Raw genomic sequence first — 25,528 nt, 5'->3', positions numbered from 1 at the left:
CCGACTTCAGCTCCAGTCATGATCACACGGTTTGTGAGTTTGAGCCCTGCGTCGGGCTCTGTGCTGACAGCTAGCTCAGAGGCTGTAGCCTGCTTCAGGTTCCATATCTCCCTCTCTCTCTGACCCTCCCCTGCTCACACACTCTCTCTCTCAGAAATAAAACATTATGAAAAAAATTAAAAAAGAAAAAAGAGACTCATGTTAGCTTTGGAAAATTTTTGATGAGTATTTTTCAAATATTGCCTATGATTCATCTACTATGTTTTCCTAACTCTAGTTAGATGTGTATTAAACCTTTGTAGCATGTTGTACATGTCTTTATGCTTTTATTTTTTTAATGTTCTTTATGTTTCTTGGTGTGTCATTTTTGCTGTTTCTAAACTAGTGAGTTCTTAATTTCATTGATTGTGTATTCCAGTTCTGGAATTTCCATTTGACTCTTCCAAGAATTCTAGTACTTTGCTGAAATTCTGCATCTATCCTTTTTATTTTTTTAACCCCTGAACATATCAATCAGTTAATTTAAGGTCTTTCAGATAACTCGAAAATATGAATAACCTGAGTGTTTTTGTCTGTGTTCTGTTATTTCTTTTAATAGTTCTTTATTTATAAACATTTGAGCTAAAATTCACATAACATGAAATTCACTATTTTAACCTTTTAGAGTTTACAATTCATAGGTTTTTAGTATATTCATAGTGCTTTCCGACTAATCACCACTATCTAATTCCAAAAACATTTCCATCAACTCAAAAAGAAACCTCATAATTACGTGCATTCAATCCCAGTTTTCCCTCTGTCCATTCCCTCGTAATATCTAATTAGTCTATATTCTTTCTCTCTGGATTTACCTATTCTGGATATCTCATATAAATGAAATTATACAACGTGTGGCCTTTTGAATCTGACCCCTTTGACTTAGCATAATGTTTTCAAGATTCATCTATGTCATACTATGTTGAAATATTGATTACTTCATTTCATTTGTGGCTGATTAATATTCCATTGTATGAATGTTTTTATTTATCCATCAGTTGATTGACGTTTGAGGACTTTTTTCCCTGGTTTTTGGCTGTTATGAATAATGCTACCGTGACATTTGTGTGCAAGTTATGTGTGAATGCATGTCGTCAGTTCTCTTGGGTCTGTACCTCTGGTACAGAGGAATTGCTATGTCATACGGTAACTCTATGTTTAACTTTTTGAGGAACTGCCAAATTGTTTTCCACAGTGGCTGCGCCCCTTACAGTCCTGCCAGCATGTATGAGTTTCCTTTTTTCCACAGTCTTGCCAACCCTTGTTACTTTCTGTAGTTTTTAGAAAATTATTATAGCCATCCTAATGAGTATTGTCTGTTTATTCTTGTTCTTGGAATGCTTTGTAACTTTTCGCTGAATGGCAGACTTAATGAATGAACAATTGTACAGGCTCACCTTGGTGTTATTTTCCTCCAAAGAGAGTTAAGTTTTCCTTTGGAAGGTGAAATACTAGAGTACCTTGAGAGGGTACCTTGAGTACTCAACGTTGACTATAAGATTTGTTAGGGCTGAAAAATTTCTCTTTTGACCTTAATCTAAGAAAAGCCTTTTGTGAAGTCTCAACAGAGAGCTTCAGTTGTTTGTTTCAAAGGCCTTTGTAACTTGGTAGGGACTACTTCCAGTCTTTGTTTCCCTAGCCCTGTGCAGGAGCAGAAATTTCTGCTCAGCTCTTCAGCCTCTTAACTGCTGTTTTATGCTAGTTTTTGTGAGTTTTCATCCTTTCTGTGGTTCCTCTACTCGGGGATTTTGTTCTTCAGGTTCTAGCTTTCTGATAGTGTGGAATGCTGTCTTCTCCTCAGGCCAGGAGGGCTGCTGCTTCTGCTCAGGCTGTTTTCTTGTTACACAGCTAAGTTAAGGAAAAAGCCACGGTGTTTAGGGAGCTGATTTTCTGTGCTTCACTTCTCTCAAGAGTCGTAGCCCTTCCTGTTTCTCTCTGTGCAGATTGCTCTTCAGTGCTTTTGAACAATTATTACATTTGTGTAGATTTTATAATTTTTATTGGCAGATGGGTTAGTTTGATACAAGCTACTCTATTATGATGGGAGCCATAATACTGATGTTGCATTGGGTGTATCACAAGAAAGTGAAAAAGCTGATTGAGAGTGAGAACATAAATTTTCAGCAAAAAATTTGAAGAATATAGAAGGCAGGATTTTTATTTTCAAATGAGAAGAGGGTCATAGTCAGCCATGTGTGAAGGATAGTAAAGGATCATTTCAAAGTAAGATGTGACACTGAGTTGATGCTTGGTAATTTCGTAAAATACTGAACAAGGTCATTAGTGTTTAAAGAATCCAAAGTGGATAAAGAATTTAAAATGAGTGTTGAAGAAAAATATTTAATAAAGAGCAGGTATTTTCTGGATTTGATAGTAAAGGGACTAAGACTGTGAATTCTATTTATTTGTTTAAAATTTTTTTAAAAATTTTTATTTATTTTAGGAAGAGAGAGAGGGAGCATGAATGGGGGAGAGGGGCAGAAGGAGAGAGAGAATCTTAGGCAGGTTCCATGCTCAGCACTAAGCCTGATGTGGGGCCCCATCCTGGGCCTGATCCCACAACCCTGGGATCATGACCTAAGCTGAAATTAAGAGTTGGTTGCTCAACTGACTGAGGCATCCAGATGCCCCAAGATTGTGAATTTTATTTTATTTTATTTTTTTAATGTTTTTTATTTATTTCTGAGAGAGAGAGATGGCGTGAGTAAGGGAGGATGAGAGAGAGAGGGAGACACCGATTTTGAAACAGGCTCCAGGCTCTGAGCTAGCTGTCCACTGTTAGCTAGCTGTCAGCACAGAGCTTGATGTTCGAACCCAGGAACCGTGAGATCATGACCTGAGCTGAAGTCAGACGCCCAACCGACTGAGCCACCCAGGCGCCCCAAGTCTGTGAATTTTAAATGGGTGCTATTAGAGTTGTACTTGGTTATTTGTGTAAATGTTAGTGATTATTAAATGGTTGGTAATATGAGTATTTACATGTGATGACTAAAAGACAATGTTTATTTATTAAGGGTATCAAAGAGGATAGTGGTCACAAAACCGAGATGGTACAGAAACAGTAACTAACTAGCCATGTAAAAATGTGGGAGGAAAGGGCACCTAGTTGTTAGTTATTGAATGTCCAACTCTTGGTATGGGCTTAGGTCATGATCTCACGGTTTGTGGGATCAAGCCCTGTGTTGGGCTCTGTGCCAACTGTACGGAGTCTGCTTGGGATTCTCTGTCTCCCTTTCTTTCTGCCCCTCCCCGCTTGCACTCTCTCTCAAAATAAATCAGTAATCTTTAAAAAAGTGGGAGGAAGAGAATGACTGAAATTATAGGAGTCGACCTTATGTTTTTGGAACATGGAGAGATGGAGAAGGATGGCAGAAATAGATCTGCAAAGCATAGTGTCTCCTTCTCCTCCTGTAGGGTTAACAATGGGGATTGGGAAAGAAACTAACCATTTGCTTTCTTCACCAAAATATCCCCAAGAAGGGAACCAGGTGTTGCAGACCACCTTGTATCTGTGTTGTTCCTTTCGCCCTTTTGTGAACTCTCAAGGTTAGTCAGTGATTTTCTTCACACTTTCATTAGGAAATTTGCCAAAGGCATCCTTTTGAGGCAGCTGTCTCTGTACCCTTGGAGGCCATCAGTAATGTTTCTGATCTATAGGAGTCGTCGGCCAAAAACGTTGGACTGAACTGAGTCTTTGCGGTTTATAATATTCCTTTGCCAAAATGTATTTCCCCCTCAAACAGTACAAAGTATATCATATTTTAGGGCTTCTTGTCCTTTTATAATTTTTGTTACTGTATCTTTTCAGGTAAAATCCATCATTAATAGTAAATATGTCTAAATGTATTAATAATGAAAGAATACTTAATTTTTAAACCATCGTTTAAATAACAACAGTGGACACATTAAAATCCTTGTATATAAAAAATGTGAGTTTTTGTATATAATGTTTAAAAAACTTATTTTCATTATTGAGATTTTATAAAGTAAAATATACTTTAATTGTGGAGTTCTTTTGGTCTGAGGTGGTCAGAAGATATCTTTACACTAATGATCTTATTATTAGGTTTGGGGGTCATATTAAATTGGATGTAAATAATTAGTCCTAGTCCATGATTAAAATGCATTAGAATAAGTTGAGATGTATTTGTGTTTTGGTTCCTATTTAGTTTAATAATACAGACAACTGTTACATGCATCTTTAATATATTAGTCTAACTGTTTCTCTTGTTTTACTAAACTGTCTTCTTTCAGCCACCCACACAGAATATGCCTATGGGTCCTGGAGGGATGAATCAGAGCGGCCCTCCCCCACCTCCACGCTCTCACAACATGCCTTCAGATGGAATGGTAGGTGGGGGTCCTCCTGCACCACACATGCAGAACCAGATGAACGGCCAGATGCCTGGTAAGTTTTTCTCCTCTAAGACATTAACACCAGAGTTGCTTAGCAACTGAAACGACATGGGGGCTCAAGGGATACTAGATTGTTGATGACAAAACTGCTTTGAATGCCCCCGAGTACAAGCTCTCTTAGAGTTTGTTAGCTACAGAGCTACGTGACCTGTATTCAGTGTTTATCAGGCTGCCCTTGGGCTTTGATGTAGCTGACACACAGCATTCCTCTGATGAACAGAACTGGCTAAATTTAGTCTGTCTGAAACTATGCAATACAGCTGGCTTTAGAAGCTTTTTGGAAAAAAAGGCATTGCGCCATGACTTAAGAATTAAAATCTCTTTATAGATTATAAAGGTATTATAACATTTCCTTGGGTTTGGTATTTACCTAAAAATTTACTGGTCTCAGAAACAGTATTGCTGGAAAAAAGACACAAGGAAAAGAAAGAAAACAATCTGTAAAGTGCTAATGTAATATATTTAGTATTTCCTCATTGATAGTGTTGAAGCTGAGTATAAATTTTTATGGATATATATATTTATAGTATAATATAAATATAGAAATTGATAATAAAGCAAATTTAAAGGAAAAATAATTTCAGATGTTTTATGTAATGAGTCATTACTTTTACTATTTTTCCATTTTAAGTTTGGAGCCATTTAGAATATCTTCCAGGCCATTGGATGCTTAATTAAAAGTTACCTTTTGTTGGTTTGAGCTTTTAATCTGAAAAGTATTAAACTCTTTTGTCTTTGCAACAACAGCTACAACCCATACCCATAATTCTTGGTGGGTTGTTTTCTTCATTTAATTTGAGAATATTTTTACTTTCTGAAGACAAAGGCTATTTCATTAACAAAGTATTGTACAGATAGCAATAATGAAAGTAAGTGAAATAGCAGAGCAATTCATTTTTAAAATAGGTAATTAGCATTTTTAGGATAGTGTTGTCTTAACTGATTGTGTTGATTGGTAGCACTGGTGTCTAGGGATGATGGGTGTAGAAAGTGAAGTAAAGGAGAACACAGAGCCAGAGAAGCCAGATAGGCTGGTTTATACAAGATGGATGTGCGAGTGATCGACTGTGTAGAAGGGTGATGCTGTTTCGGTGGCTGTCTTCTCTTTCCTTCAGGGGCTTGCCACAATCCACAGCCCCCATGACCCACACCCTGAGGGGGTGGGAATAAAGACCTAACTACATGTTAGGCTGTAGTCAAGAGGAAGCTTCTGGTGAATCCACATTTAGTTCATCAGAACCTGTTTTTAGAACTGGAAGGGCAGTGCAAGTTAGGAGTTTTGTGACTTTTTATGGTCGTACTGTTAATTAGAATTTTGACTTCTCGACATAAATTCAAGCTTAAGAGCAGAGAAGCACTTGAGCAGCAGTGTAATTATTGTTAACATGACATTTGGGTTTTTGTATATGGCTATCAGGAGTAGTTATATTCTTTATTAACCAGAGATTTTTCACTTAGTTATGACATAGGTTGTCCAGAACACTGTAGAGCTTCCAAAACAGGTCTCTTATAGAGAGTTCGAGTCAGGTGTAGGAGAAATTGAAGTCCAGTTATTTTTGTTTCCTTTATTTCCTTAATAGAGCTTAGCCAACCTTTTTACAAACACAAATTTGTATCTAGGCTTTCAGTTTTCCTATTTTTGTTTTGTTTTTTATTATTTTGTAAATCTAAGTCATAGAGCTACGTAAATGCTCTTTGATCTTGGTCAGATAACCTGTTTCAGATTCCTTTTTAAAAATGTTTAACTGATTTGAAAAAAATCAGATAATGTATGTCTCTGGTACCAAAATCAAAAGGTCCCAAAGGATATACAGCCCCTACCTCCAGATACTTTGTTCCAGAGACTCACTGTGTCTAACACATACGCATATGCACATTCCTTTTTCTTTTGTCTTATTCTCTTAAAAAAATACAAGTGATGGCATATATTATGTAGTATTATATATAATATTTTTCCCTCTTAAAAGATATATCTTAGAGGCTATAAGTATATAAAGATATTTTGGAGACCGCTCAGTACATAAAGAGCTGCCTCATGCTTTTGGTGGCTGTATTTCATTTGTTTTCATGGATGCCCCTAATTTATTTGAACTGTTCCCTTATAATGAAATACAGCCTATGTCTAATCTTCTGGTATTAAAAATTATGCTGATATGAATATGCCTGTAAAATGGAAGTAAATAAGGAAACAAGTGAATAAACACATAGGCAGTTTTACATTCATGTACAGATACACACGAAAACTTGTATATTTACAGGATAAAGTCCTAGAAGTGCATTTGCTGTGTAAAAGATATATGCATTTTAAAATATGGCAGTTATTGCCTGGGTGGCTCAGTCTCAGTTGAACATTCGGTTTTGGCTCAGGTCATGATCCCAAGGCCTGTGAGTTCTGAGTTCAAGCCCTACGTTGGGCTCTGTGCTGACAGCTCAGAGCCTGGAGCCTGCTTCAGATTCTATGTTTCCTTCTCTCTCTGCCCCTTCCCATTCACAATCTGTCTCTGTCTCAATCTCAAAAGTAAATAAACATTAAAAAAAGTTAAATAAAATATGGTAGTTATTGCCAAGTTGCCCTACGTAAAAATAGTACTTATTTATATATTTATATACCACAACAATGTATGAAATTACTTTCTTCATAGATCAAAATTCTGGGTCTTTGGAACCTAAAAAGTGAAACAAAAGGTCTCATAATTTTTATTTGCCTTTTTATAAATGAAGCAGGCAGTCCTCTCATATTTATGTCCCTTTGGTAGTTTTTGTGTGTACTGATCATTCCTGTCCCTTGCCATTTCTTTTACTGCTGGTGGTCTTTTACTTACTTTGTATGTTAACGTAATTAGTTTAGTCTGTGATATGTCTTGTAAATAATTTTTTCCTACTTTTTATTACTTAGTTTAGTTTTGTCTGGTTTGGTCATACTTAGTCTAGTTTATCAGTTTTTTATGGCTTTGGGTTTTCTGGCATATAAGAAGGCCCTTCCACTTCAAGAATATTTTTAAAGTTCTTTTTAAACATTTTTATGTTTTTTTTTCCCCATTTTCTTTTTTAATGTTTAATTTTTTTATTCATCTGGAACTACTTTTGGAGGAAGGAATGTGGTAGGACTTTTCCAGATGGCTACTAATTTGCCACACTTCTTATTGAATTATCTTTCTTCTCCCCACTGATATTTAATTTCACCACTATTAGCATTTACAAAATTAGAAATTTGGGTGTGTCTTTAGACTCTGCTCTGGGTCCATTGATCTGTTAATTCATTTATATGCCAGTACTAAACACTTTTCATTACTCCTGCTTTAGGGACACCTGGGTGGCTCAGTCTGCTAAGTGTCTTGATGCTTGATTTTGGCTCAGGTTATGATTTCACGATTCATGAGCTTGAGCCCTGCATCGAGCTCTGTGCTCTTAGGGCAAAGCCTGCGTGGGATTCCCTCTCTCTCTGCCCCTACCCCGCTCATGCACACGTGCTCTCTCTCAAAATAAACTAAAAAATAAATAAAAATAAAAAAAATTACTTAAGCCTTGTATGTTTTGCTCTCATAAAGCTCTTTGTTTTGCTCTCTTAAAAGCATCATTGCTTTTCTTTTTCAGAATATTGCTGGCTTTTAAAAGCATTAGTTTCTTAATCTATAAAGTGGGAATACGCTCTGCCTCACAGTATTTGCCCTCATTCATGTAATGCATTTACTTCGTTTACTATTGATTAAATAACTCAAGTTTTTGTTTGGTATTATTATGGTATGCAAGAGAAAATATAAAGCTCTTTAAAATACTTTTTAATAGACCATCTGTTTAACTTTCATATTTGGTTTTAACCACTTTTCTTCAAAGGGCCTAACCATATGCCTATTCAGGGACCAGGACCCAATCAACTCAATATGACAAACAGTTCCATGAACATGCCTTCAAGTAGCCATGGATCCATGGGAGGTTACAACCATTCTGTGCCATCATCACAGAGCGTGCCAGTACAGAATCAGATGACGATGAGTCAAGGGCAACCAATAGGAAGCTATGGCCCCAGACCAAATATGAATATGCAACCAAACCAAGGTAAATAAGCTTGATGTCCTTCTCTACTAGAATGCTGTGTTAGCCTTTGAAAGTAAAATAGTTTTTTCAAGTTGGTAGCTGATTCATGAATATAAAAGTTGAAAGTAAATAGTAGTCATTCCCATAAAAAAGGAACGTTGAACTTGAAACCCGTTTAAAATATTTTTTTTGCATTTAGAAGTTAAATTGCTTAATTTAGCTTTTAAGCTTATTTATTGTTTTTGTCTTTTGGACAGTTCACTTGAGATTCTTGTGTTTTAATTTAAAAAAATTTTTTAAGTTAATAATGAATAACTAAACATTTGAATTACAGCTAGAAGGTTGAGAAAATATAATTTTATCTTAGCAAATATAAGCTCTTAAAAAACTTTTACTCTGGTTTATTTTACTTATCAAGGGTTCATTATTAATTTATATGAATTTCTCTTGATTTTTATGAATGTTTTCAGATGTGTGTTTTAGCATTAAGAGGTAATTTTAACATTATTATATAACATATTTATAACATATTGTTAGAGTGTTCACTAGAGATAGTGTTGTATTCTTCTATTTTTAGAATGGGGTGAAGTCTATTAAAGTTTATTACCAATCTCAGAGAATGAAATTATTATCATGTTTCTTTTTTAAGTATTCTTATGAATAATAACTAAAAAACCAGTAAGTGGCGCTCTGTTCTGCTAGTTGCCTGTTAAAACATTTGGCATATTGCCAGCCTAAAGTTATTTCAGTTGTTGCAAAATGTGAGGTTAAGAGTATAAGATAGAATTCATATTTGCAATAAAATTTTCTAGATTTGGATTTTGAAAAACAAATTACTAAAGTGCAGCCAGATAAAGGGAGTTAAGGTTAATTTGTTGGTAATGATTTATGATGAAATAACATATTCTAACATTTATTCTAACATTTAAATAGTAATAGAGAAATTTTTATATTTTTGATGAGATACACTGGAAAACAGAGAGCCAATACAATAAATTGTTAGTGTAGCTTCACGAAGGAGGCACTTGCTCCATTCCCCCCTACTCCAAGTTGTTTAGTGCCCATGATAGAATTTCTATTTTATAAAATTAGGCCAATTAAAGGTTCAGAGTACAGCAAGATCCAGTCAGTGGCAGCTCAGAAGGGATTTCAGAGGTTTCTCTATACATTTTGGTTACCAGGAGAGAGCATTCTCACAGCAACTACAGTGATGATGGCACACCACTTAGAAACTGCAATTAAGAAAAGGGTAGGGTGTGTGCAGGAATGGATGTTGCTGTAAGATTTGAAGAACAAAAAAGTAATATATGCAGCAATGTGCATGTAGAAAATAGTAACATTTTTGGAGAAAGAAATTGAGGTGTTTATAGGAATTTTCTGTTCTAAACTTAGGGACCATTATTTATTTGTTAATTTATTTAAAAATTTTTTTAGTGTTTATTTTTGAGAGAGAGACAGAGAGACATCATGCGAGTTGAGGAGGGGCAGAGAGAGGGAGATACAGAATCTGAAGCAGGCTCCCTCCAGGCTCTGAGCTGTGTGCATAGAGCCCAGTGCGGGGCTCAAACTCCTGAACTGTGAGACCATGACCTGAGCTGAAGTCAGATGCTCAACCAACTGAACCATTCAGGCACCCCTTTTATTTATTTTTTTGAGACTGAGAGGGCGCAAGTGAGCGAGGGGCACAGAGAGAATAGTGGGGCTCACCCGGGGCTCATGTTTTACCCAAAGTGGGGCTCGAGCTCATCCGATGTGGGACTCCAACTCACGAACTGTGACATTGAGACCTGAGCCAAAGTCAGATGCTTAACAACTGAGCCACCCAGGCACCTGGGGCCAACTATTCTTTTTAAAAATGTCACATTCTGAATTTGTATTACTAATGTATAGTTTTTACTGTAGTAGTTCTGTTGCTTTGTGTTTTGTTCGCCTAATCTATGAATTTCTCAATAATTTTCTGTATAGTCTATTTTCTCCGTAGGAATCTGACTTAAATAAGAGTAATTTTTCAAAAAACAATATGATGGAAATCTGTGAGGAACTTTTCAGGATTTAAAAAATCTCTTCAGGACAAATAAACCTATCAGTTAAATTTTGATATTTCAGACATAAAAAATACCAAAGAAAATTACAGTTGCCAAAAAAAGAGAGAAAGTTATATGAGCTTGCAGCAACATCTGCTTTCTTAATCATATGAGTTCCCTGTACATTTTAATTCTATGATATGTATTGGATGAAAAAAATTTACACAGAGTTTTACCTAAAGTTTTAATATTCATTGCACATAAAACATTTTCTTGGCTTTAAAAATAAGCTACATGTTTCACATTAAAAGTTTTGATAAATGAGTAGAAGAAATCAGAAGGGACCACTTTTTAAATAGTTCTTTGAGAAATGCTTAGAAAACACCAGAATTCTATAAAAGGAAACATTTTCAACTTTCAAAACTCTTAACATTTGTTGAGATGTTGTTAGCTCTTCTTTGAGTTAAAATCAAAATAGTGATATCTTTTGGCAATCCCTGTATTTCTACATAACATATCTGTCTGTATCAAGAGATCTTAAAAAAACTGTTAAATTTACTTACCAGTTTTTAATAATGAGGCTAATTTGTCAAGGAAAAGAAACATTTGTGGGATTTCTTAATTTAAACTTCTGTCAAGTGATAAAAAATGGAAGAAGACTAATCGAGAATTTTAGTTATGTTTTAAAAAGGAATAATTAAAAGGTAATTATTTAATTATTACGTTAATTATTATTTAAGTGACATATTTGGGAACTTTAACTGATAATGTGGCAGTAGTTTTCTAAACAGAACATGACAGATCAAAGTCTAGATGCAATTATTCTGATAGCTTTGAAGTGGCTTTAGTTTTTACCCTCTCTCTTCCCTTCCTTCTTTCTCTCTACGCTTTGAAAATTAAACTAAGTGTGGGGGGGGAAGTAACTTGTTTAAAAATGTTGTCATTGTAATTTGGGAATCTGATTGAAATTAATACAAAGGACAGATAGACATTTACAGTTTATTATTTTGATTGTTTACAAAAGCAGAGAAGGATTCTGTTAATTGATAACTATTAGCTCTAGTAAAATAAGACACTTTGTGTACTAGTGTTATAGTAAAAGTATTATTTCTAGGAATGAAATTGTGGAATCTTTTGAGCTTCATTAGTTCTCTAAAAGCTGTTTTTAGCTTTTATAACAAAAACTTGCAGACCTACCACACAAAGTATGTCTTTTCAAAAAGCTGCACAAAAAGTTGACCCCATTAAATTTACTAATCATTACTGCTAAAAGGAATTTCAGTAGTAAATGTTTTTTTGAACTTAAAAAGTGCATGTATAATAATGCCATTGATATTGATGATTTGTAGTTGATTTGTAGTTTTACACATACCTATGAATTGAGAAGACTGAAATATTTTTTTAATTTAGCAACTAGGTTTATTATAGCACAGTATTTTTCTCTGTGTTCTCTACTGCTTCCAGATAAAATGAAAAGTTTAGGAAGTTTTTGTTGTTCCTTATACTGCTGGCAAAATGTTGTAAATAGACAATCCAGCATAAACTTTCCTGTGTTATTTTCACTATGATTCGGATAAAAGTTTAGGGATTATCACTTTGAACTTTAAGAATGAGACTTGTGTTCAGAGCAAATCACTACCTTCTTAAATAATTGGGTCTGCCCTTTCCTATATACAGCATAAACTTCACTGGAATTCAAATGCTTGAATTCACTAGAATTGAAAATAAAAAATGGAGGAAGTGTATCTGTTTCGTTCTAGTGCCTAGAACAATGCCTCATAGTAGGCATACAATGTCATATGATGACCTGGAAATACAGAGTTAGTATCTTAAAGGTGTTTCTTCAGTAAAGCAAGAGGTGTATTCATTAGAGCATTAAAAGTCAAATTAGAATAGCAGGGCTTTCTGAAAATGACTAACATTTGATAGAATCTGCACATTTTTTATTCCCAAGCATGATTGTAGTTTTTCTCATTTTACTAATTACACATTCAAATATAAGTTTTCACAAATTACTATGTTTGTGCTACAACATGTATTTTACAAGTTCCATGTGTTTAATTCTTCAGACTTGGATCCAAATCTTGGCCCAGAAGATATTGTATGTGGGACCTTTGACTAAATTACTTAATACGGAAGGTTAAGTGAAACGATGCATATAAAAATACTGATTCAGAATTGTTTGCCCAATTTATATGAAATTGGTCAGAATAAAAAGCTTTTTAAAAAAATATGTTTATTTTTGAGAGAGAGAGGGAGAATGTGAGCAAGGGAGGGGCAGAGAGAGTGGGGGAGAGAGAAAGAATCTCCAGCAGGCCCCTTGCTGTCAGTGCAGTGCCTGACACAGGGCTAAATATCACAGACTGCGAGATCATGTCCTGAGCCGGAATCAAGAGTCAGATGCTTAACTAGCTGAGCCACCCAGGTGCTCCTAAAAAGCATTTTTTTAATAACAACAACAACAACAAAAAAAACTGAGATAAGTTTATCAGGTGTCTCTTTTAAGCACATCAAATTTATTTTTGGTTTTAGTTTTGTTTGAATAATACTAGAGCTCTGATTCATTTAGGTAATAAGTTACAAATGATAATGGTCTGATCTGGAGGCTTGATGTTAGCATAGTAGGAAATTTTTCTTTCAGTACTTTTATTATTGTAAATATGAAGGGCAAAGAGTCTGTATTCATAGCTGGGAGTGTTATATTTATCTTATTATATAATGGATTATTGTCTGATAAGAGCTGTACCAAGCAAATGTGCTTAAGATAAGCCTAGCACTTAATTGTGTATGTAGATCATAGTGGTATATTTCCTTGCACCTCTTTATTACCAGTATTTATAGATCTACCTCATTTGAAAAATAGCATTCATGATATGGATCTCACATAATTTATTTAATGAAACCATATCCCCCCCTTTTTATAAAAATGGTGGTTTTGTTGTTTTCTTATTTTATTATTAATTTATTTATTTTGAGATAGAGGGCAAGCAGGGAAGGGGCAGAGAGAGAGAGGGAGAGAAAGAATCCTAAGCCGTCAGCACAGAGCCCAGTGATGGTGGAGCTCGATCTCACAAACCATGAGATCATGACCTGAACCAAAACCAAGAGTCAGATCCTTAAATGACTGAGCCATCTAGGTGTCCTACTGTACCCTCTTTTGATAATACTTCTAGTCTTTTATTATTAGAACTACTTTTGGAACAAACATTTTTGTATATAGATCTTTGAGTACTTAAACAAGAATTTTATAGAATAAATTTTAGGAATAAAATTGCTAGGTAAAATACATAAATACTTAAAATATTTAAGAGACAAAAATATTCAGACCATAGCATTTGCTATTTGCATTTTTTTCTGTGAATTGCTGTGTTCTATATTCTGTGATTTGTCTATTATTAATTTGAAGAGTTGTTGGTAGATTAAAGCTAGTCATCCTTTATTTAGTATACGTAAAACATTTTGGAAGTTTTAGAACAATAGGAATTTAACTTTTTTATTTTTATTTTTTAAAAAAATTTAGTGTTTTTATTTATTTCTGAGAGAGAGAGACAGCATGAACAGGGGAGGGTCAAAGAGAGAGGGAGACACAGACTCCAAAAACAGGCTCCAGGCTCTGAGCTGGCTGTCAGCACAAATCCTGACACGGGGCTCGAACCCATGAACCGTGAGATCATGACCTGAGCTGAAGTCAGACGCTTAACCGACTGAGCCACCCAGGCATCTCGGAATTTAACTTTTTACTGACTTGTTCTAGTAATAGGATTCTGAAATAGTAATGTTACTTTTATGGAAAAATGTAGTTAATTGTTAATTATGTCAGGATTTTTGTTCAGCATTTGTTAAATTCTGGTCCAAATAGACTTAGATAATAATTATTAATAAAATGTTTTGGAGGACTCAGCATGCTTACTACTGGGTTAAAATGTCTCAGAAGTCCTATAGTAAAGAAACTGATTTGATTTTGGTTAACACAAGTGTATTATAAGTATAACACAGTGGTAAGAAAAGTATTTTTTGAGGGGTGCTTATTACTAATCAAAAATATGAACTAATATTCAGTGTGTGCCAGGTACATGCATATCTTGTTTAATTTAATCCTCACAACATCCTTGAGGTAGTAGTACTATTATTATCTTCATTCCATGCATGAGAAAACACTTCCGATGGAAATAGAGGCAGGCCTCGTTTGTGCAGTTCTGGTATGCATGAATTTCAGTTACCACAGTTTGGTTAAATGACCTCTTTTACCCAACAGCGAAGTTCAGATTTCAGTTATGGTAGGTAAACTGTGAGTCCTTTCATGAAGTACAAACTTAGCTTCTGTCTCTTCAGTTTATGAATCACTGCATAAATAACAGATGAATGTCATGGTCAGTGACTATTCATGTCACTTTTAGATGCTGCCAGTAATTGATCACTGTGTATCTATCAGTTTATGTACATAAAGCAGAGTACATAGTTGTATTGCTTCCTTGGCTCCCAGTTATAAACCTTCGTGATATTTTATGAGAGAGAAAAGTGTAGTAGGGAAATAAGAAGTAATAATACTGCTGGAAATGAAACCAAACCCTTTGTAAGTAGAGAAAAAATTGCTGACTGGGATTTGGACACTGGTGCCATTTGAGAGACTCTAGATGTGCACTGCAGGGACTTTAGTCAAGGTGAACTCATTGACATAACGTGAGAGCCCTGGTTGTGATGAAAAGAACGAAGCTGTCCCAAAAAAGGTAAGACTGACAAAATACTTCGTGTTGCAGTTCTTGGAGGCATTTCATAACATTGAAGGTAGAAAGGATAAACTGTTGGAAGCTGACCTGTACTTAGAAAGGAAGATGACAGTTGGCCAAACTGTAAAAAAGATGCTAGCTCTGAGAAGTTAGCCAACTGCAAAATTATAGGGAATGGTTCCTAAGACTGGCCTGTCTTCTGACACTGACTACAAGTTCTGGAATTCCCAGAAGCACCCTCAGGTTCAGTAATTTACTGGAAAGATGCACAGAACTCCCTGAAAACTGTGGTACTCAGTTATGATTTATTACAGTGAAAGCATACAGATTAACATCAACTAAGGGAAAAAGTGCATAGGGAGAAGTCCAGAAGAGATGCCAAACATGGAGTGTCTCTTTCTATGGGACTCAGGATGCATTACTGTCCTGGTCCCAGTGTGTAACACTATGCACAGAGTGCTGCCAGCCAGGGGGGTTCACCTGAGCCTCAGTGTTCAGAGTTTATATTGGGGCTCCATTATGTAGATTTGATTGACTGCCCAAGTTATTAATCTTAGTCTGTATTATGTAGTTCTTCTGGGCATGCCTCAAAGTCCCTGCCCGGGCTCAGGAGCTTTAGGAGTCCTCAATGTAAGAGACACAGTAAGTCTTCAATATGAAAAACGCTATAATACAACTTTTTTCCTTTTAAATGCAGCACAGAAAATCTATAAATGAAATTATTTCGAATATTTTATCCCATGGAAATGGCATGCTTGACTTCTAGTTGATTTGAATGTATGAGAATTGTGTGTATACTCATCTCTCTTCACTGTTAAATTGGTAAATCTTTGTGATATTGCTAATATTGAAGGTTTCTGTTTATTACAGTTTTAGGTGTATGCAGTCATTACATTGTAGTTCAGATTAGACTAGATATTTGTTTATAATTTGATCATTATTGCTGTATTGGATGAGTTTTTCAAGGTCGTAATTTTTTCTTTAATGATGACATTTTTCTGGTTATGAAAATAATATTTAATATGAAATATCTGGAAAATACAGAAAAGAATAAAGTCTAAAAATCGCGTATAATCTTACTCTACAAATTTTAAGTTACTTTACAGACAAGGTACAGTCCACTTAGGTATAGTAAGTAGGCTCTACTTAGGCTCTTTGTAACAGATGTTTGAGTATTTATAATTATATAATTACTTGTAATATCTATCTAATTATTTTTTCCTAAACTCTAGGTTCTATGAAATCAGGAGCTGTGTCTTGTTCACTACTTTATCTTGTTGACTGATAGATAAGCTAGGTTTCCTCGTGCCATAACAAATTAGAAAGCTAGCATTCTTCTCTGTGCTATCGTCATCCATCAAGTGTCATTCCAGAAATGAACCAAAGAAAGTAGTGTCAGTTACTGTCAGATAAAACAGATGATCTTCAGTTTTACCAAAACCTTTTGGGTTTATGGGACAAAATCCAGATGAGTTTCTTCAATAGATTATAAACTCAGTTTTATTACAATACATTTATTTAAAAACATTTTTCTAATGTTTACTTTTGAGAGAGAGAGAGCATGCTTGAATGGGAGAGGAGCAAAGGCGGGGGAGAGAGAGGATCCCAAGTAGGCTATGGGCAGTCAGCCCAGAGCCAGACACGGAGCTCAGTCCCATGAACCAGGAGATCGTGAGCTGAGCCTAAATCAAGAGTCGGGCGCTTAACTGACTGATCTACCCAGGCACCCCTCCAGTACATTGTTTAAAACTTTATTTTGAACTAATTACAGATTTATAGGAAGTTACGAAGGTAATAACAGAGAGAGCCTATGTGTCTTCCCCGAAGGCATCTCTAATCCCTCGCAACCTCTGTTACTCTTTCATTTTTATACTTTTATCATTTTCACAATGTTATATAAATGGAATCACACAGGATGAGACCTTTTGAGATTAACTTTTTTTACTTAACATAATTAATATTTTTCCAAGTTGTTGCTTTTATTAGTTGTTCCTGTGTTTGTATTGCTGAGTTAGACTTCCATGGTATGGATATACTGGTTTGTTTAACCCTTGAGGGATATTTTAGCTGTTTTCAGTTTTTGGCTTTTTCACGTAAAGGTGCGATGTAAATTTGGTACAATTTCGTGTTTTTATTTGGACAAAAGTTTTCCCTTTTTTTGAGATAAATACCAGCAGTGTAATTGCTGGGTCATATTAATGTGTTTAGTTTTTTCAGACACTACCAAATGGATTACTAAAGTAGCCATACCGTTTTACATTCCCCCCAGCAATGTATGAGAGACCTGCTTTCTCTTTTTCATTTTTAATTTTGAGAAAGAGGGAGCATGTGTGTATGCACAAATGGGGCAGAAGGAGAGGGAGAGAGAGAATCCCAAGAAGGCTCCACACCCAACACAAGAGCCTGACACTGGGCTCAATTCCAGCACCCTAGGATCAAGATTTGAACCGAAACCAAGAGTCAGACGCTTAACCAACTGAGCCACCCTGATGCCCGGAAAGATCTGCTTTCTTCAAATTCTTGTCAACATTTGGTATTGTCAATATATATTTTTTAATCTTAACTTTTCTAAAAATGTGTAGTGATATCTCATTGTGGTCTTAATTTGCATTTCCCTAACAGCTGCTGATACTGAACATCTTTTCTTGCGCTTATTTGCCATCTGTATGTCCTCTTCAGTGAAAAGTCTCTTCAAGTCTGTTGCCCATGTTCTAGCTGTATTGTTTGGGATTTTTACTGCTGAGAAATCTTTATATATTCTTCTAGGCTTAATTGTAAAAATTTCTCCCAATATTTTATTACATAAAATTCAAACATGCAGGAAACTTGACGAATTGTACCTGTGTAGTTGCCACCTGCATTCTACAGTTAGTATTTAACTAAATTTGTTTATTATCTGTCTATCCTTACACTAATTCACCATGTGTCTTATTTTTCAAAATGCATTTCAGAGTAATCTGCAGATACCAGTATACTTTGCCCATGAACACTTTAGTCTCCGTATCATGAGGAGTTAACATCTTAAAATTGTATTTATTTTTAAAATAGTATTTTTTAGGTAACATTTACCTACAGTGAAATGCATAGATCTTAAATGTATCATTTGAGGAGTTTTGATGTATTTATAACACAAATCCCTTACGTTTTTTTTATAGCTAACACCTTAAGTACTCTATGGGATGCGAGTACTTCAACTTCAACATTTTATATGAACCATAATCTAGCTTCTTTTATGGTGAAAGTGGATTATTGGTTATTCTTCCTCTTAGAACTCTAGCTCATTGTGTGGTCCTCAGACTGTGTGGGTCAGAATCACCTGGGGTAAAGGTTTGTGCGCCCTATCTCATACCTGCTAAACCAGAACCTCTAGGAATAAATTTCAGAAATTAGATTTTAACAGATATTCTAAGTCATGTTTATTCAGTCCCTCAGAATTTTTCTGGGCGGAACAGTCTCATCTGTGCCAGATGGTTTGTAATTTTCCAGCTTTCATGCTAAGTGACAGAGAGCTTATCTGTTCTAACGTCGCCGATCTCCATGGCTTTCTACTTTGGCTTGTTAGAGTTCCTTCCTGTCAGTTATGATAGGTGTTAGCACTGACTTTGTTTTTGAATTAATTTTATTATATATTATGTATGGAGTCCAACTCTTAAAAAATAGCCTAATCTTTTATTTTTCTGGATTTATTAAGCAACAGTACATCCCTTTTCTAATTTTCAATCACCAGAAAGCTAAATATATACTCTCATTCCCAGACTAGTTTGTAGAGATGCCTATGATTTAAAATTATGCTCTTGAGAATCCTGGATTTCTTGACTCAACATGTTGATATTTTGAACTGCATAATTTGTTGTGGGGGCCTATCCTGTGCCTTGTTGAGAGAGTTAGCAGTAGATCTGTCCTCTGTCCACTAGGTGGCAGTAGCACCACCACTCATATCAGTTCTGACCACCTCAAATGTCTCCTGTGGGACAAAGTCACGCATGGTTGAAAATCACAGCTTTAAGAAATGGTTAATATAAGGAACTACATATAAGGGTGGTCTGTGTTACTAAAGAAACAGCAACAAAAGTTATTGGTACTAGTATGTTTTAATACTTTCATGAAAATTACTTTAAAATTTCATGTTATGTAAAAGTTTATATCTCTTAGAGAACTGTTTTTTTAGATGGAATCTGTCATGCTTCTGTTTTTTTCATTGGCTGCTAGGAAACTCAGCTAAGTTTGCATTAGTTATGGTGACTTTACTTGGGGGATTTTATTAATTACTTGACTGTTCTTTGATATTGTATATATCAATATCGTTGATGTTATATCTAAATGCCTTATTATGAACTATTGAAAAGAACAGATGTACATTGTAGGTATGTAAAAAAAAATCCTGTTCATTTTAAATGGCTATTTAATAGGTAGTGGGTTAGCTAATTGAGTTTGCTAGAATGCTGGAATTTTTTTTTCTTGCAAATTATTAGTAATACCTTCAAATGGGAGCTAAAAATGGTTTAGTTTGAGGTTGAAAAGTTAAGGAGTAGTAAAATATGGTGAAATATGAATGGGAAAATATGCTTGGAGGGTATTACGCAGTTTCATAGTCTAATGCTTATAACATAGAAAGAGGTGGGGTGAAGAAATTTCATGCGTTTCCCTCTCCCTCTCTGACCCTCCCCTGCTCATGCTGTCTCTTTCTCTCTCTCAGAAGTAAATAAAATATTTTAAAAAAAAAAGGAAATTTCATGCATTTTAGGATTTTTATATTACAGTAATATTAGTACATATGGTATATTATTTATTAGTGTATTATTAATATAGTAACATGTTTATATGCTGTAGTGGATATATGTGTATTATATATAGTATATTATAGATAATGTTGCCCAGAACTGTTATCCTGGGATATATTACATGGGAGAAGTATGATTAGACTTTGGAGAGGAGATACCCATAGTGGCTTTAAAGTTGTCATCACTTACTAGCTGGGCAACTCTAGGTAAGATTCTAAATGCTTGTAAACCTTAAATTCAAATTTCTTACCTGTAAAGTGAAGTTAATGATAGTATTGCCTGTTTCAGAGAGTTTGGGAGAATAAACAGTGTACATAAAGCTCTTAGCTCAGTACCTGGCCTGTACTAAGTTAACTGTTAGCTGTCATTTAACCTTTATTTAAAATCGTTCATAGATTAATGAGCTTTAGTGTATCGGTTTCCATTTGGAGATGTGAATATATGTATGTGTGTATGTATACAGAGTTTTAAAAATCACATAATCCTAAATTTTTCACAGATTAATTAAAACTTAATATTATCTTTATAATTGAGTCTCAAGAAATTCTTTTTTTTGACCAGTAGCTTAAGATAAAACTAAGCATTAACCGGGGCGCCTGGGTGGCTTAGTCGGTTAAGCGGCCGACTTTCGCTTAGGTCATAATCTCGTGGTTCGTGGGTTCGAGCCCCACATCGGGCTCTGTGCTGACTGCCAGCTCGGAGCCTGGAGGCTATTTCAGAGTCTGTGTCTCCTTCTCTCTCTCTAACCCTCCCCTGTTCACGTTCTCTCTCTCTCCTAGAAATAAATTTAAAAAAAAAACAAAACTAAGCATTAACCATCTCATTGGAACAAAGAATTCCAATAATATAAAACGTGGTGATTTGGGAATATTTTACATGTTTAAGATATAGTGCATTATTTCCATAGGATATCTGTTACATATAAAACTCAAAATTGAAAGAAATAATGTGAGGAACATTTGTTATATGTTCTCTTAAAAACACTTTTACAAAACATGTTACAAAATTAAGACAATAAGGGGTACCTGGGTGGCTCAGTCGATTAAGTGTGACTTTGGCTCAGGTCATGATCTCACAGTTCGTGGGTTTGAGCCCTGTGTCGGGCTCTGTGCTGACAGCTAGCTCAGAGCCTGGAACCTATTTCAGATTCTGTATCTCCCTCTCTGACCCTCCACTGCTCACGCTGTCTCTCTCCTCTCTCTCAAAAATAAATGAACATTAAAAAAATTTAAAAAAAATTCAGACATTAAAATCTTTGTGTATGTAATATCACACTTTGTAGTGCATCTTAGCATCAAAATGATTTATGTAAGAGGAAGAATAATTTTTAATCCATGTAGTAATGTGTTGTGTCACTGTTTGTAGAAAATGGTTATACTGGACTCATTTTGTAATCTTCCCTCTGTGGTACAGATTTTTTAGAAGTTATTTTGGGGTAAACTTACAAGATTCAACTCTCATTTCTGTTAGTGTGTCAAGGGATAATAGACATTTGCCAGTGTAGCCTATTGCATTATCACAAGGAAAATAATACTATTCTTAAACAATCAGAGTTGAAGTCATAATTCTTTTTTTTAATGGGTAAGGCTTCAAGGAAAAAGATGAAAAACCAGGTTTTAGCAATGCTATCCTCCTCCATTCTCTGTGGTTTTAGGTTTGATCCTGACTGATGTTGAGGATCCTCGGGGGGAGGGAAGGGACAGAGAATAAAGTGTTGGTGGTAATTGAGCTCTTTGGGATTGGTGCTGCTGACAGTCCCTAAAGATAAAGCACAAGGCCATGGTCTTTTCTGTTTGGGGCTTAAGCTAGATTACTTTTCTCCTTTAGAGCAAAGCTAAGAAGTTTTCTGTTACTATATCCTTTTGGATCCCCCCCACCATGATGTTTTTGTTTTCTTCCTCCTCTATTTTAAGTTTCGGTTCCAATGCATATGCTATGCATTAGTTTTATAGCCTTCTGTAAGACAAGAGGCCTTTAATTAGTGTCGGAGAAGAGAGTCATGAAATGAAAAATCATTTACTGAAAATGAGTTACAGAAATGCCTAACCATACTGCTTATTAGATTATACATGCTAGTATTCAATACTTTATTATATATAAAATATATTTTAAAAATTTTAACTTCAGTTAAACTAGTTTCAAACTTCTGTTTTGTCTGGTTCCCAGTTGATTATCTTGATCTTTGGTTTCCTTAGCTAAAACCTTGAAAATTTGTTAATGGTTTACATGAAATGAATATGAAAGTGTGTCTGACAGTGTTAAGTGCATTTAGTGTTAAGTTCTCTTCCCTTCCGTTCTCCACTGAGCCATCTTATTCCTACTTATTCCTATTTATTTCCTTGTTGAAAGAAAAGTCCTAGAGTAACATTTGAAAGGCTTTATTTATGATAAAATTAGACAGAAAGAGGAATTTGAAATGATGTAGAAGAGCAAAAGATGGCAAGTAGAAGAAAAAGAGCTCTGATAAAGTACCTTAGATAGTACAGTTCTTGATAGTGGAAGGAAGAGAGTTAAATTCTTTCTGCTAGTGTTGTTGCTGCTTTTGTAGGCCAGTATTATGTTGAAAGAGGTGTGTTTTGGTTTTGGTTTTGGTTTTAACTTTTATTTAAATAAATGAAAAACTTTTGGCTCATCTGTGTAATTTTGACTGTAAAAGTTTTCTCAACCCTCTAATCCTTTCCTTTTGTCCTTAAATTGTCCATAAGTCAGTAAAGGAGAGTACGTAGCTGTTTAGGCAGTAAACTGGGGAATGACTCATACGTACTTCTGAGACAGTAATGGTTATGATGGTAAAATGATGAGTTCTCCATAAGATCACTTGACCCAGTGAACCTCTGAGGAGCTGTTTACATTGTTAGGTGGCAACACAGAACTTTATGGTCATTGTTGATTATTTCATGTGATATATTTTTAGTGTTGCCGATGTTATACTATAGCATTGGTAGTTAGGCTACCTTGCTTTGGAAATCGTAGTTCTTTTTGTTGTTGTTTCTTTTGATTTTTTAAATATTTATTATTTATTTTTAAGAGAGGGAGACAGAGACAGACAGAGCATGAGCAGGGGAAGAGTAGAAAGAGAGGGAGATACCTAATACGAAAACAGGCTCCAGGCTCTGAGCTGTCAGCACAGAGCCTCACATGGGGCTCGAACTCCCAAGCCATGAGATCATGACTTGAGCCAAAGTCAGATGCTTAACCTTCCCACCCAGGCGCCCCTGGAAACTGTAGTTCTGATACTGGACTCTGTGGCTTATTACCGTTTTCTACTTAGGTACTTTTGATGGTGTTGTGTTCGAACTTATTAAAAAGCACTACAGTCCTTTGATTTCAGGAAGACCTTTTTCATTTATAAATCTTATAGTTGGAAAAGGGAAAGAAGACTCTTTCAAAATTTTGTCCTAAATTTAAAGTTTATGAAATTCCACCAATGTAAATGTTTATAAATGTGCAGTTTCCCTATCTACCATTATATAACGAAATGAGTGGGCATTGAAACAGAGGGGGAAATGGATGTCCAGAGATTAGATTTCTTTCCCTTGGTTTGACCATTCATTTGCTGTGTGATTTTGTGAAGTTTGTTGTGGTATATTTTCTTGTATAGCTTAAAGATTCTATTTTTCCCAGAAGAATTGTGTAGATAAATATTACATAGTATGTAATGAAAAAATACATATATTTAGGATGTTTATATATTACAATTGCTTTGTTTTTTTTTTAAAAATTACTAGAACACTCCTTCAGTGGATTTCAAATGAACTACCATGTATTAGTTGTTTTCCCTTGTTTACAGATTATTTTTAGCCTGTGATCTTCAGTTGAAAGCTTTATTTTTATAGAAAGAAGTTAGTTTTCATTATAATACCTTGTATATATTGGCGATTATATGATAAAATACTTTGCATTTCTCTTAAGGTGTCAAAATTATTTATTAAAAACAAAAACGTGTGCATGATATTTTGTCTCTTTTCAGCTCCAATGATGCATCAGCAGCCTCCTTCTCAACAATACAATATGCCACAGGGAGGTGGGCAGCATTATCAAGGTCAGCAGCCTCCTATGGGAATGATGGGTCAAGTTAACCAAGGCAATCATATGATGGGTCAGAGACAGATTCCTCCGTATAGACCACCTCAACAGGGTAAGTTTACATTTGGGGAATTTCCTGCTTAATATAAATAAAACAGTGGTTGGAAGTCTTTACATTTTAATTAACTTTTCATATAGGCAACAGGGTTTTGTGTTTCTTGATTTTTAGTATTATTATTACGTATTTTTTTCTAAAAGGTGGTGGCTATAGTAGGTACAAAGGGTCATGAAGTAGATAGGAACTTCCTGTTACACAGCTTTCTTTTATCTATTTTTTTCTGGGAAAAGGTTATATCATAAAATTTTATATCAAAAGCTCACTCATTTATAGCAGAAAATACAATTTTAGTTTTGAGAAGTTACTTAATATACGGTCATAAACAAGTCCTAGTTTATTCCAAACTGCTCTAATCTCAAAAAGAGAATTAAATTTCTACTAGTTTGAACCTTTTTTAAAGAAGTATTTGTTTTTTTAAGTTGGTATTGTTAAATCCTGCATGTACGGTCATAATAATTTTTGTGAAATGTGGTGTCGTTATGTGTTTATGGATGTGTGTGTATAAGAATAATTCAAAGTATCTCGATTGCCAAAACAAATACAGGTGAGAAATAATTTCTTTCATATATCAGATTAGAAAGAAAGCCTTTGATGACGTAGAGAACAAATTATTTACTTGTTGACTGGTTGTGGTTTTTCAGGCCCACCACAGCAGTACTCAGGCCAGGAAGACTATTATGGGGACCAATACAGTCATGGTGGACAAGGTCCTCCAGAAGGCATGAACCAGCAATATTACCCTGATGGTAAACTCTCCTAATGTTAATTTTCCCATTTTCTATCCCTGCCCAATATTAATGTAGATAGCTGTTCAAAACATTTTAATGAGGATGAAGAAACTAACAGTATGTTTCTTCTAAGTTTAGAAACACTTTAACAACCTAAAGCACCAGTGATTGCATTAATGTATAATCTATTTCAAAGTGTATTTTGTTTAAATAGTCCATATTAGTACCATCAGGAATGACATTCTGTCATTGGAATCCTTTCTTACATAAAAGAGGATCCTTTTCTATTTGGAATTGTTCATTTGAACCAAAGCAAATGTTACTGATTCACTTTATTTAAAAGCAGCTTTATTGAGATAATTCACACACTGTAAAGTTCACCCATTGGTTTACTTTTATGCATTGTATAAATACATAGAAGAAAGAGTTCTTGAATATTTTTCCAAGTTTTATCATTTAGTTAGTGTTGAATACTGCTCAAAGAACTGTGGTTTATATACATTTGCATTTGAAAAAATTTGGAGGCTAAATTATATCCATAATATAATTTTGTATAGAATTAGTAGAATAGGAAAAGCATTTGGAAACCAGATTTTAGTTATTTAGCTCAATGTTTTTTTTTTTTTTGTTTTTTTTT

At 34.9% G+C, this 25,528-nt stretch overlaps 1 protein-coding gene across 3 annotated transcripts in view; it reads left to right on the top strand.

Annotated features, from left to right (window-relative positions):
* SS18 (SS18 subunit of BAF chromatin remodeling complex) overlaps window positions 1-25,528 on the top strand; it is a 105,951-nt gene that overhangs the window by 52,806 nt on the left and 27,617 nt on the right. For all 3 annotated transcript variants that reach the window (XM_077778089.1, XM_077778091.1, XM_077778092.1), the window contains 4 exons: window positions 4,291-4,444; window positions 8,287-8,508; window positions 23,990-24,157; window positions 24,805-24,909. In XM_077778089.1, coding sequence (XP_077634215.1) covers window positions 4,291-4,444; window positions 8,287-8,508; window positions 23,990-24,157; window positions 24,805-24,909 — 649 coding nt within the window. The remainder of the gene's footprint in view (window positions 1-4,290; window positions 4,445-8,286; window positions 8,509-23,989; window positions 24,158-24,804; window positions 24,910-25,528) is intronic.

Source organism: Crocuta crocuta, unplaced genomic scaffold, assembly GCF_008692635.1.
Source record: "Crocuta crocuta isolate KB4526 unplaced genomic scaffold, BGI_CrCroc_1.0 scaffold26, whole genome shotgun sequence".
Classification (NCBI taxonomy): domain Eukaryota; kingdom Metazoa; phylum Chordata; class Mammalia; order Carnivora; family Hyaenidae; genus Crocuta; species Crocuta crocuta.
Note: the sequence above shows the minus strand (reverse complement) of the source record. Positions and strands in the feature narration are given on the sequence as shown.